At 44.8% G+C, this 13671-nt stretch overlaps 1 protein-coding gene across 1 annotated transcript in view; it reads right to left on the reverse strand.

Moving 5' to 3' along the window:
- Positions 1-13671, reverse strand: part of MYO7B (myosin VIIB) — an 85021-nt gene that overhangs the window by 51052 nt on the left and 20298 nt on the right. The window contains exons 9-18 of the mRNA XM_043492763.1: positions 13217-13370; positions 12103-12179; positions 11621-11740; positions 11243-11385; positions 9700-9910; positions 6364-6499; positions 5955-6115; positions 4143-4280; positions 977-1129; positions 327-425 (exon numbers count right to left, since the gene is read on the reverse strand). Of these exons, the coding sequence (XP_043348698.1) occupies positions 327-425; positions 977-1129; positions 4143-4280; positions 5955-6115; positions 6364-6499; positions 9700-9910; positions 11243-11385; positions 11621-11740; positions 12103-12179; positions 13217-13370 (1392 nt within the window). The remainder of the gene's footprint in view (positions 1-326; positions 426-976; positions 1130-4142; positions 4281-5954; positions 6116-6363; positions 6500-9699; positions 9911-11242; positions 11386-11620; positions 11741-12102; positions 12180-13216; positions 13371-13671) is intronic.

Here is a 13671-nt window from a genome sequence, read left to right on the forward strand (position 1 = left end):
TAACATGCTCTGTACCTTCAGGGTCTGAGCAGGGAGTTATGAAGTGCAATGTGCTGTTCCTCTTCACAAATGGGAAATGGGAGTGGGTGAGTGAATCAGTCTCTTATGGGATGAGCCATTTGGTGGCACAGCGATACCCGCTGAGCTACATTGTATAAAGGGCCAAAGAGCCGGACTCGGAGAGGAGGATAGCATTCACATTAAAACTCAGGATTGCTGACTTAGTTCTCCTTAACTGGGAATTTAATTTTCCGATGACACACCCACAATTTTATTTATTTATTTTTTTTAACCTTAAGAGGTAGCAAATGGCCTTTTTTACTTACTTTGAGGAAAATCTTGGTTCTTCCAATTTTCCAGTCTTCATCTTTTCCTAGAACCATCTCAGAAATGTAAATGCAGCACCGATGAGCATCATCCTGCAGCTGATAGAGAAAAATCATTGTCGCTGATCAGGGCTTGGTTAAAAATACAGAAGTTGCAGGTTCTAAACATCTGTGGCCCTGGCATTTCAAAGCATGAAGAACAGAAATTTATGAGGTCTGAGAGGCCTCAGGATTGAGAGTGCCAAGAGTAGAAATGGCTCAGGTTTAAACAGCTCCAGGACTGAGAGCTAGAGGAATGATAGTGTTTGTTCTGAGAAGTCCCGGTATCCAAAGCCAGGAGCATGTTAATTTCTCAGCACAGAGAGATCTCAGAAATGAGGGTGCAGAGAATGAAAGTGCTTTAGATCTGGAATGATGCGCTTGGTTGGGATGTTTGCAGGAATTGAACCCAGGACCGCTGGATCTAAAAGCATGAGCTAGAGGGAACATGAAGAATAGAAACATTTAAACCCTGGTTAGCCATGTGATCCAGTACATGTGAGCAGTGAGCTGAGACCATTTTAGGCTTAAAGCCTAACTGAGACTATATTACCCTCAGTGCCCCATCAGGAAAAGTCCAGTTAGCATTAATCAAGTTCCTGTGGACACACCTGTTCTCGAGCGGACACTGGCAGCAGGACTCTGTATCTCTCAAAGAACTCTGCAAAGCTGTAGCGAATTGGGTAGCCAGCCTTCCTAATCCGAATGGTTTCCATCATTCCCGAATAGCGCAGCTGTCGGATACACAGCTCCCGATTGAACAACTGAAAGGACAGACACATGAAGAAACTTATCACAGAAACAAATTGTTCATGTAACATTCCTTAGAAAGCATCTGCTGACTCCGTCCTGCAGATACCAGGTTGGTTTCAAAATGAGATACTACTCTCTTTTTTTAATTGCCTTTTTTATATAAGTCAATGCACCAAATCCATTGCTGGTGTAAGAAAGGGACTTCTGTGGAGCTGCATATTTGCACACGCCAGCAGCAGGAATGATCTATTTACTTTGGGTCTGATTTTTTTAAAGGCCATTTCCAATTCCAGATCTGCACTTTTAGACCCATGAGAAATTGTGGGTATGCTTTTGTAGGTAGCAAATGCAGGAACAATTTGTGACACTTAGCGGTCTGACTTCCTAACTGATCCCACAAACCAGCTACATATCTACAGATCAGAAACTACACCTGCAAAATTGTGCCTGCATTTTATCAAAAGAACAAAATTAGAGGTTAGGGTAAGGTCCTTTAAAAATCCACACCTTAAAGTAATCCATCATACTATGGACCCAGTGCTCAAAGGTGAGCATGTACATAGGACATCCTATATCTTGGCATTCAGATTGCCAGATAGGTGTATGAAATGGGTAATTATGAAGGCAAGACCCAATCTGAGCAAGCAAATGTAAAATCTGGACATCCCTGAAACTTCCACGAAGAGTGCTTAAAATCCCCACCACAAGCACAAGGGCTGAAAGAAACCAAGATGACACAAACCAGGCCAGATTCACTGCAGACTTCCACCTGTGTAGTCACTGACACCTCTATAAGTGGCTGTCGAATGCTACCAAATCAGCCCAATAGGGGTGTACTCTCCCTTTGCACAAGTGTCAGTGATGGCACAAGCAGTAAGACCCTGTAGCCTGTTTAAAACAAACTGTCACTTTGGAAAGTGTAACCCCTTAAAGGGCCTTTTCTACAAACCGCAGAGACTAAGGGAGGGGAAGGGCAAGATTTCATGAACTGCAAAGTATTAAGATCAGGGCTATAAAGAGGTTACTTTAAGAAGTGAACTTCCTCACATCCTGAATAGTGACAGCCAGTCCCAGTGGGCAGATAAGGGACAGGATCTCAGAATCCTTGCCTGCTGTAAATATGAACAGACCATCAGGTACCAGTGAAGAGATACTCGCCAGCTACTTTGAACAGTTGAGGGTGTGTGTTTGTTTTTTTTTCTACAGTCCTCTGTAGATGTTGTTCTGTTCATATCACACATAGACTGAGAAAATAGAAACATACCACTGGCACTGGCATGCTTACTTGTGGCTATGTCTGCTGTGGTGGGACATGTTCTGGCTGAGAGGTGCAAAGTAACGGTAACTTTTCAGGGCTACTGGATGAAAGACAGGGATATACCCCTCCAAGTGACATCAGTTATGCCATAAGATCCGATCCTGTCCAGGCTGACCCACTTTAAGTAGGCAAGTAGTCTCAGTGACCTGCGTGGGACTAGTCACGTACTAAAAGGTAAGCATAGGCATAAGTTGGCAGGGTCAGGGCCTTGGTCTGACGGCAGTATGGAAAAGTCATTCCATTATTGTTTCATTGCAACCTGAGCCCTGTCCCTGTTGGAAGTGAGGACCTAGTCTATCTCCCCCTGAAACAATGGGGGTCTTCCCACAAACTTGAAAAGAGAGTTGCATTAGGTCTGATATGATTAGACCACTCTATGGGCTCAATTCGGCCAGGCACTGAGCACCTCCCATGGGGTTCTGAGCACCCTTAATGCCTGCTGAAGTCAATGGGAATTGAAAGCACATGGCAGTTTGCAAGAGAAGACTCAGCCTATCCAAAATGATGCGCTCTATTCAGGTAACCACAGTGCAGCCAGGTGAGAGTCAACACATGGCCAATTCTTTTTTTAAAATTAATATTTCTCTGTCTCTGAGCCAGATCCTCAGCAGGTACAAGCTGACATCACTCCATTGACTTCAATGGAGCAGTGCTGATTTACAGCAGCTGAGGAGTTGGCCCTTTGTTTCCAAAACTAAGGTGGACACACATTTGTCAAAGGAGCTCAATCCACCCCCTGAATTTACATCTGCAAACACTGGTCACTAGAGGCTTGGTCCAAAGCCCACTGAAGTCCTTAGGAAGACTCTCACTGACCTCGGTGGGCTTTGGGCCAGGCCCTAGTTGCCCACAGCTGGTTGATGCAAGTTTTTGCAAACATGCAAGATCGTGAGTGCAAAGCCCTAGAACGCATTTCAAATGTAGTCTGTCCTTTGGCTGCTTGGGAGGTTCTGGTAAGGACGATCCCATCATCAATTCCTAGCTTGGCAGGTAATTGCACCTTGGTGGTGCTGCACTTTGCAACACAGAACTTAATTCCATTTGATCTAGGTTCTTCTATAGCCACATCACTGCAATCTTTGAGCATTTCCCCTCTGTTGACTCTCTTTTACCCTCTTAGCACACCAGCTGAGGTAGGGCAGTACTATTGTCCCCAATTCAAACGAAGGAACTGAGGCATGGACAGATGAAGTTACTTGCCCAAGGTCACACAGGGAGTCTGGGGCAGAACCAGGTCTTGATCTCCTGAGTCCCAGTCCAGTGTCTTAACTGCAAGACCTTCCCTCTTCCCTTGTGACTCAGCTCAGATGGCCCTTCTCCACTTTAAACACCAACACCTTTGCCCCTCAGTATGATCACTTTTGGCCCCATAGTTATATTTTTTTCCCTTTCCCTATTTGTTGTTAGTTAAAACCCTCCCAATTATCTGTGTTTTAGGTACAAGGCAGGCTTTTATAACATGTTTCAGTATATTCCTCATTCCTGGTTTTGCAATACATCACTCCAAAACCTTTTGCAGGGTCCATTTAAAATTAAAGCCACTTTTGCCTTTTTTATTACAGCCATCTTAGAACTCCAGCTATTCTTAGTTAAGGTGGAAATACAAGATGCTGTACAGCAACTGAGGATTTCTGCTAAGTCACTTTCCCCCTAAACACAAACATTACTGCGGGTAAGACATTGATCTAGTATTTTTGAAGTATTACCAAAGGCTTCTTGTAGTCATTGGGTTTGATACAGCGCATAAAGTACGGCTGGCAGCTCCCCAGGATTTTCATCAGCTGCTCCAGAGACTGTTTGAATTGACCACCTAATGTAGACAGGCGTTTGGTGGTATCCAAGCCCTGGAGAGAATAAGCACATACATGATTCTTACCTCCCTTGGGCCCACTAATGATGTCGCTGAGTGTTCCTGGAAAGAGAAACACATTTTGTGACGGGCCCCTAATTTCTGTTTCTGTACCCATCTGCCATCCTTACTCTACGCTGTACTTACTCGTGCCAGTAACCTCCTGGCGCTCACTGGGATTACTCACATGAGTAAAGTGCTGCTCAGTGTGCATGGGAGTGGCAAAGTCCTACCCATCATGTGTACCAAGGGCCAGGATCCTTCTCTGCGGACAAGTTCTGGGTATATTATAGGACCTGTCTTGGCATATACCAGGCTATTATTGCAATGATAATTAATATGTGTGTGCTTGTGAGCTTGACAGGAAACAGCATGTACGTAAGCAATACTGACCTCCAGGCTAGGCATTACCTGGCAGTTCATGCCCAGCTGGCCAAGCTGAGGGCCCATGGCTTCCCAGCCAGCCATTAGCTACAGAAGTCTAACTCCAAGGTCATTATTGCTATTGTAAATAGTGAAATGGTATAAATATGCAGAATCCGTAGTGAAAAGTTAAGAGCTGATCTGCATATGGTCATAAATACAGAGTTCTTATGCTTATAGCAACTGTGCTGAATTCTGCTCTCTGTTCCACAGGTGCATATCCAGTGGAAACACACCTTTACTTTAGTTACTGCCAGTTTTCACCCACCTAAGTGGGAGCAGAATTTTCCACAGTCTTCGTTACACAGAGCATTGTAGTAGGAGTTAATCTCAGCTTTCCATTGTGTTTAAACTGCACATTCCATTACAGTGACACTCTGTGCAAATCAGAATCACAGAACTGAAGGGACCTTGAGAGGTCATATAGTCCAGTCCCCTGCACTCAAGGCAGGACTAAGTATAATCTAGACCATCCCTGACAGGTGTTTGTTTGTCCAACCTGCTCTTAAAAATCCCCAATGATGGAGATTCCACAACCTCCCTAGGCAATTTATTCCAGTGCTTAACCACTCTGACAGGAAGTTTTTCCTAACGTCCAACATAAACTGCCCTTGCTACAATTTAAGCCCATTGCTTCTTGTCCTATCCTATCTACAGCAGGGTTCTATTGCATTTGTTGCATTTTTTTGTTTTGTTTTGTTTTGTTTTGTTTTAGTACAGGGCTTCTTCAGAGCAAGGAGCTAATAACTATGTGACACAAGGTTTCTTTGACACAGGGGAACCACACACTCCATTGGCCCATGTTGCTATTACACTTATGCAAATTCCTTCTGATTGTTATTCCTCTCTAAACATTCACACTTAACATCTAACACTGAGCACTTCTGCAGCTTTAACTATGGATCAACACTGCCCTCCCGTGGCCAAACACATGTACTTTTGGAAAATATTTCCTCAGAGTGCCTTAGAGCAGTGGTTTTCAAACTTTTTTTCTGGTGACCCAGTTGAAGAAAATTGTTGATGCCCATGACCCAACGGAGCTCAGGATGAGGAGTTTGGGGCATGGGAGGAGCTCAGGGCAGGTGCAGAGAGTTGGGGTGTGGGGGTGAGGGCTGTGGGGTGGGGCTGGGAATGAGGGTTCAGGGTGTGGGAGGGGACTCTGGGATGGGGTAGGGGATTGGGGTGCAAGAGGGGGGTCAAGTGGGATTACCAGATTTTTTTTGTAATCAAGTGGAAGAAAGCCAACCTTGAGGGTATGCTCAGCTCTGAGATGTCTTATGCTCCCACGGCCTAGGGTAGCCACAGTTGTTTCCACCTGGAAGATCTGCCTCAGGAATTTGTTTTTGGAAGAGTAAACCAATTGCATTACGTTGGAGCTGAGCATGTCACGATTCTTCTCCAGGAAACCTGTGGGTCAGAAATAAAATAACCTCATCATCTGCGCTGGCTCTGGTCCCAGGTTGCTACTCAAAAATAAACCTAATTTACAGTAACTTGCAGCTCAATTTAAATGAATCCTCTTGCCTTCATTACTTCTGCTTGGCAAGCAGGAGACTGTGTGTAATCTAGCACCAGGGAGAGGACAATGACCCACTGGGCGCTCTCCTCTCTTTGCTTCTGAGGAGGACCGTGCTTGTACAGAGAACTGTTCTCACCTTTCGACTGGTAATAGACAATCCCAGCAAAGTGGTTGATACCAAATTTGGTGTCATGGATGCTCCTCGGTGGGATGTAGATTTTGCTTTTGCCATGATGGGAATTGATTTTGTTTAGCAGAGTGGCGTCAGTGCCCTAGGAACAAACACAACCAAGAGGCAGGGGTGAAGCAGATTCTCTCTGCAAGCACTGGCCTCTACAGTGCGAGCAAAAAAAAATAGTGTCCGAGATAACAAAGGGTTAAATCTGGACCTACATTGGGTGATTGCGAGGGAGTGGGAGGGAGGGAAAGTATTGTTAGGAGCTGGGTCCAGCAGTAGGGCAAGGCATCATCCTACCACTCTCAAATACAAAGACAGGCCTAGCTAGAGTATCCACTGGCACTTCACAGCACCAGTGAGTGTGTCCTGCTACCCTGGGGCCACAGAGTCACCCCCGCTGACTCCACTGAGGTCACCTGCAGCTGCTAGGGGGTCCCCAAAGTTGTGCAAGAGGCAGTAAGAGTTGCTTGAGAGCATGTTCCCCTGGCCTCTTTGAGCCTTCCTGCCCAGCACGGGCTCAGTGACACAGAGGCCCTCCATGAGGCTGGCACCGCTCTCCTTCCCCCGGCCCTTGTGCATCTCTGGAGGTTACAGACAGGATTCTGCCCTGCATAGCCAATCATCTGGGAAGCTCAACTGATAAGTTTGGTTGGCTGGCAGTCAGTTGGATGCTTGTCATTAAGCATATCGTTTTCATTACAATTAATCAGGGAGGGGAAAACACCCACTAGGATAATGCTGATGTTAAAGAGATGCCGTCAACAGCTTCCTCCTCCTTTGGGTGGCAGACAGCATGTAGAATGGGCAGGGCTGTGCTCTTTCAAGTGCCATGGGCCCTGGAGATAATAAAGGGGGAGCAAACCCTTTGCTCTTCTGAGTGCAGGGACTGCAGTTGTGATTATCCCTTTCCTGGAGCATGCAGAGAGCATGGGGGATGCTCTCCAGCCTCTGTGCTCTTACCACCTGGCACAGCTGCATCATTTAAGAATACCTTACTAGATGCCCAAAAAGCCAAAACAGAGGGTGAAGGCTGTGCTGGTTAAAAAAATAACTTGGTTTAGAGTGGAAGTGAAGGCAGATACATATATCTGTTATATTATATAACAAATGGAAGGAAGGGGATGTTAATAGTAATGAATATAAATCAGAAATTAGGACTTGTAGAAAATTGATAAGGGAAGCAAAGAGACACAAGAAGGCAGCTATGACCAGCATGACAATAGGAAGGAGTCTTTTAAATATAATAGGAAAAAAAAGAATCCTGATAATGGTATTGGTCCATTACTATGTGGAAATAGTAGAATTATCAATAATAATACAGAAAAGGCAGAAGTCTTCCATAAATATTTCTGTTTTGTATCTGGGGAGAAAACAGATGCTATAATCTCATCCTATGGTGATGATAACACTCTTCCCATTCCACTAGCATCTCTGGAGGATGTTAAACAGAAGCTACTATAGTTAGATATTTTAAAAATCTGGTCCAGATAATTTGCATCCAATAATTTTAGAAGAGTTGGTTGAAGAGCTTGCTCGACTGTGAATATTGATTTTCAATAAGTCTTGGAGAACTGAGGAACCAGAAGACTGGAAGAAAGCTAATGTAACATTTTTTTAAAAGGGTAAATGGAATGACGTGGGTAATTACAGGCTGGTCACCTGACTATAATCCCTGGCAAGATAATGGAGCAGCTGATATGGGACTTGATTAATAAAGAATTAAAGGAAGGTAAGATAATTAATGCAAATCACCATAGGTTTATGGAAAATAGATACTGTCAGATGAACTTGATTTCTTTTTTGATGAAATTACAGATTTGGTTGATAAAGGTAAAAGGGTTGACATAATAGACTTAGATTTCTATAAGGCATGACATGTTGTTTAAAAAACTAGAATGATATAAAATTAACATGGCACACATTAAATAGATTAAAAACTGGCTAACTGATAAGTCTTAAAATGTAATTGTAAATGGGGAATTGTCATTGAGTGGGTGAGTTTCCAGTGGGGTCCCGCATGGATTGGTTCTTGGCCCTACAATCATTAATGTTTTTATTAGTGACCTGAAAGAAAGCATAAAATCATCACTGATAAAGTTTGCAGATGATACAAAAATTGGGGGAGTGGTAAATAATGAAGAGGACAGGTCACTGATTCAGAGTGATCTGGATCACTTAGTAAACTGTATGCAAATAAACAATATGCTTTTTCTCTGGCTAAATGTAAATGCATACCCCTAGGAACAAAGAATGTAGGCCATACCTACAGGATGGGGGACTCTCTATCCTGGGAAGCAGTGACTCTGAAAAAGATTTGGGGGTAGTGGTGGATAATCAGCCAAACATGAGTTCCCAGTGTGACGCTGTGGCCAAAAGAGTTAATGTGACCCTGGGATGCATAAACAGGGGAATACTGAGAAGGAGTACAGAGGTTATTTTACCTCTATATTTGGCACTGGGATGACCACTGCTGGAATACTGTGTCCAGTTCTAGTGTCCACAATTCAAGAAGGATGTTGATAAATTGGAGAGGGTTGAGAAAAGAGCCACAAGAATGATTAAAGGGTTAGAAAACATGCTGTATAATGATAGACTCAAAGAGCTCAACTATTTATCTTAACGAAGAAAAGATTAAGGTGTGACTTGATTACAGTCTATAAGTATCTACCTGGGGAACAAATATACAATAATGGGCTTTTCAATCTAAAAGAGAAAGGTATAACATGATCCATGGCTGGAAGTTGAAGCTAGACAAATTCAGACTGGAAATAAGGCATACATTTTAACAATTAAGGTAATTTACCATTGGAACAATTTACCAAGGGTTGTCATGGATTCTCAATTGTCTTGTAATGACAATTTTTACATCAAGTTTGTATATTTTTCTAAAAGATCTTCTCTAGGAATTATTTCAGGGAAGTTCTATGGCCTGTGCTATACAGGAGATCAAAGTAGATGATTACAGTGGTCCCTTCTGGCCTTGGAATCTATGAGTCTATAAGGGCCACAAATTATTCTGGCCCTGAAGAATTCCCGTGCAGCAACTCCTCCCAGCTGTAAGCACTGTCCAGCACACAGTCAACCAGGGAACCATCTACAGTGAGCACAAGAGTTTTAATCTCATGGACTTTCCCCTTTGGGTTGCAACTGGAAAGGACATTAAAGGTAGTGAAGGGACTTCTTTGGGGAGATGACTCTCACTGGGTCTTACCAGCTCACAGTCCCTCCAGAAGAGCTTCCTAGGCAGCTGCCCTCTGTGTGAAGCCAAGAGACCTGACAGAATAAGGTTCTCACCTTAGGGAACTTGCTTTCCTCATCAATGAGGGAGACAATGTTCATGGGTTTGAGTGCAATCACTTCCAAAGCCTGGTGGTTGTCTGTGAAATCAATGTGGCTCCAGGAGATGTGCTCCGCAATGTATTCCTCCTGCTCCAGCTTGAAGACATGGTGCACAAAGAACTGCTGAAGGTGCTCGTTGGCAAAGTTAATACAGAGCTGCTCAAAGCTGCAGGGGAACAGCATGAGGACCCACTGTCATCTCCATGTTACCTGGTACCATCACTTTCACTGGACAGTATTATCTGACACTCTATATTTGATACATGCACACAGGGAACACTGTTATAGTTTAGGTGATACCATTTCACACTGTTAACGAACACCCCGTTATTCTATCTGGGCACATGTCACCATGCCCAACAACCCACATGCAATGGACTCCTTCTTCAGATAGTGTGCGGCTGGCAGGACAGATTGTTTCATTTTATGTTTTGTTTTATTTTTTACAGAGACCTGTAGGAGCTTCCTGGTTGTGTGCCTCGCTAGCCTGTATGTGCTTAGCTAGCCTGTATAGGTATGTGATCTGATTCCTCTTACTCTTGTCCTCTCTGCCACCTTCCCTCCTTTTGTTTGTCACTCGCGCATCTTGCATCTGGTCTTGTAAATACTTGGGGGCAAGGATTTTGTGTGCTGGTGTGTCTGCACACCATGAGGCCCTGATCCGGATTGTGACCTTTAGGCATCATCATAATATAGACAGATTTATCACATATTCCATTAAAGGTAGCGTACAGAAATGTGATACTGATCACATGCTCCCTGGGCTTTATCCCAGGTGTAGCATCTTTTGTACGTTAATATGCAGACTACCTATGGTTCATGATCTGCACAGCATTTGTTGATGAACTGTGGAAGGCTGGCTGGTTATATGGCTCTCTGCTGGCTCTCCTCCTTGTGTCCTGCTGGTTCCCTACCAAAGAGCCCCAGTGCCCATAGAAGAAGCTGGACACAAGGAGGAAGAGCGAGTCTAGTTGCCTCCATTGGGGCCACTACTATCTAAGAGGAAACAGAAGCTGCTCTTGGGGCCTGAAGCCACCAGTGGGAGAGGAATCTCCTGGAGAGAGGGGAAAGTGACAATGGGCATTATGTCAGGGAGGAAGAGGCATCTGGGCAGCATGTCCACAGGAGCAGGGAAATCAAGCGCCTGAAACCATGTACAGAAGAGGACTGGGCAAGAGGAAAGCATGCAGGGAATAGGAACCTCAGGTGTCCACAACATGATCTCCATTAAGATGTGGTTCATGCTATGATGAAGTTGGAGAACCTCTGTGCCGTGCAACATAGCTCAGCAGAGTTAATGGCGTCTGTGTGGCAGGAAAAGTCAGCACAGGGATGTGCGTCATGATCATCGCTAGGAAAATTCAGTGATGGAAGCAAACACCATCTTTACTTTGAGCGCGAAGACGACAATGAATGAGCAAATTAATTCATTTGTTCCCTACCTTTATGTCTGCTATTTGTCACCTTCCCTGACGGAAATGAATCTGGAACATCCTACCTGTTGGTGTTAAAGTTTTCAAAACCAAAGATGTCCAGAAGCCCAATGGACCTGCGTGAACTTTTAGAATCCTGAGAAGGTGGGCTGAAAATTGCAGCATTGATCTTATTTACTATCCACAAGAAGAGATGGCCATAGATCCCCTGCAGAAGAGTTAAAAAGGAGGTAAGAGCCCAATAATGCAAACAATAGTGGGCCTTGTGCTTGCTGTGCTGAATGAAGCCAACATGCACACTCAGTGTAGCAAGATCTAGGGCCCAGTGATAAGTGTTTGAAGAACCAGGCCCTGAGACAGTCTGTAGACACAGCTCTGAAAACATTCCCACTCTATGAAAAACATCAATGCAATGCACACTTGGAGGGGGTGAACTCCTTTACCTTCACAAAGGCGTCTCTCCCATCAGCAGCCTGGGCAATGCTCAGGGGCATGGACACGCTCTCTCCTCGGATGATGATCGAGTGGTTTGTAAGGCTGTTTTGCAATTCTCCAGAGTCCACCTATAGGAATAATCATGGCATCTGGGTCATTCGATGTAGATAAAGCAGACCTGGCAAAGACGGGAGGAGTCTGACTCAGGAAAAGGAGAGTAAGATAGAAGTGGGGAAAGCAGAGACATGCTGTCTGACCGGTACTGTGGCCTACTGCCACAGAAAATAATAGCTGTTCCTGGGGCCTATATAGGGAAAGATCTCTCAGTCTGGAGGGGCAACATTGTGAGCATTAGCAGTGACAAGGGGACACAGCACAAAAGGAAAACACCATAAACAATCCCTCAACAGAAGCACATGTGCCAACAATCCACCCTCCCAGAAGGGGGAACAAACCAGAGAGCTAGTGAGAGAAGACGAGAATCCAGTACCTCAAGCAGTTTGGTTGCTACAGAAAAGTGTGAAGAATCCAGCACATCAGAGCAGTCCAAATGATCATACACAGCAGCTGGGAAGAGGAAACCGCAAAGATCAGTATACACACACAGTACAAGTCACTACCACTATGGTGCATGGCTGTGTTGTTACTGTTTGTATTACTGTACTATCCAAAGCCAGGAGCAGGATCTCGGGTGGAGCACTGTACAGAAACACAGGCCATGTCCACACCAGCAGAGTGTTAGCAGTTTAGTTAATCCACACCACTGACCAGCATAGCTCTGCCGGCAGTCTGTAGTGTAGACTGGCTCCAGTGAGAAAGTCGCTGCCCTGAGAAGCTCCCAAGCTAAGAGATTAATCAGATCGCACTGAACAGGGGATGTAAGAGTCACCTACAGAATGCATTCAGTGCAATGCTAAGGCTGCAATTTGAATCAAACCCAACTCAGAGAATTCAGAGTTTCCACAATAACCCTGACTCAGGGCTTGTCTACACTTTACAGCGCTGCAACCTTTTCGCTCAGGGGTGTGAAAAAACACCCCCCTGAGCCCTGCAAGTTTCAGCGCTGTAAAGTGGCAGTGTAGACAGTGCATCAACGCTGGGAGCTGCGCTCCCAGTGCTCGTAGCTACGCCCCTTGTGGAGGTGGTTTGTTTAGAGAGCTGGGAGAACTCTCTCCCAGCGCTCTGCCACGACTACACAAGCCATGTTAAAGTGCTGCCACGGCAGCACTTTAACATTGCCAGTGAAGAGGTGCCCTCAGCCTCTCCCTTCCCCCAGCACACAGAGTCCTTTTCATTATCATTTATGCCAGGGCACAGTGTTATTTAATGCCTCAGTGTGTGTGAGAGGACCTCTTTATGGCCTGCCAATCTTGTCTCACAATGAGAATAGTAACAGGGTCACCTCTCAGAACAGAATTCAGTCGGCTCACCCACCAGTACTTCTATTGTCTGCAGCTGCTGCCCTTCCAACACCCCACTCGCCATCCACACCTATTTGGCAGAAAGACACGAGCTGGCCTTTAGACAGGAAGGCAGATAGTGACCCACAGACTTTAAACATTGAGACAAAGGGATGACCTAGCTGCAAGCAGTGCTGTGTTTACCTTCAAACTCAACATTCCCCAGGTGTAGAATAGCAGCCAGCAGCTTGCTGATGTCCCAGTGCTCAGAATCTGAGAACATGAGGATCTTCATAGCAGAGCGGATGTGAGCATATTCCTTTGCATCATTACGGCCATCACAAGAAGTGCAGTCACCCTGCATGACAGCACATTCATGGGCACAGGGGAACTATCTGGGTACTAATACATACCTAGCATAGCAGCCTCTAGGCTGTAGAAAACATATATAACAGAACTGCCCTGTGGGCTGCTCGATACAGACCCAAGATACAAACTCTTGTATTTTATTTTATTTTTTAATTTCCCTTTTCCATGGTAGTTTCTTTCTTCGCTCCCACTCAAAAGAAGGTGACACATTGCTTGGAGTGGTGTTAGCCAATATGCATCTGTTAGCCATAGTATACACCACATGAATAGGTATGATGTGCATGATATTA

The sequence above is a fragment of the Dermochelys coriacea genome, chromosome 9 (assembly GCF_009764565.3).
Source record: "Dermochelys coriacea isolate rDerCor1 chromosome 9, rDerCor1.pri.v4, whole genome shotgun sequence".
Classification (NCBI taxonomy): Eukaryota; Metazoa; Chordata; order Testudines; family Dermochelyidae; genus Dermochelys; species Dermochelys coriacea.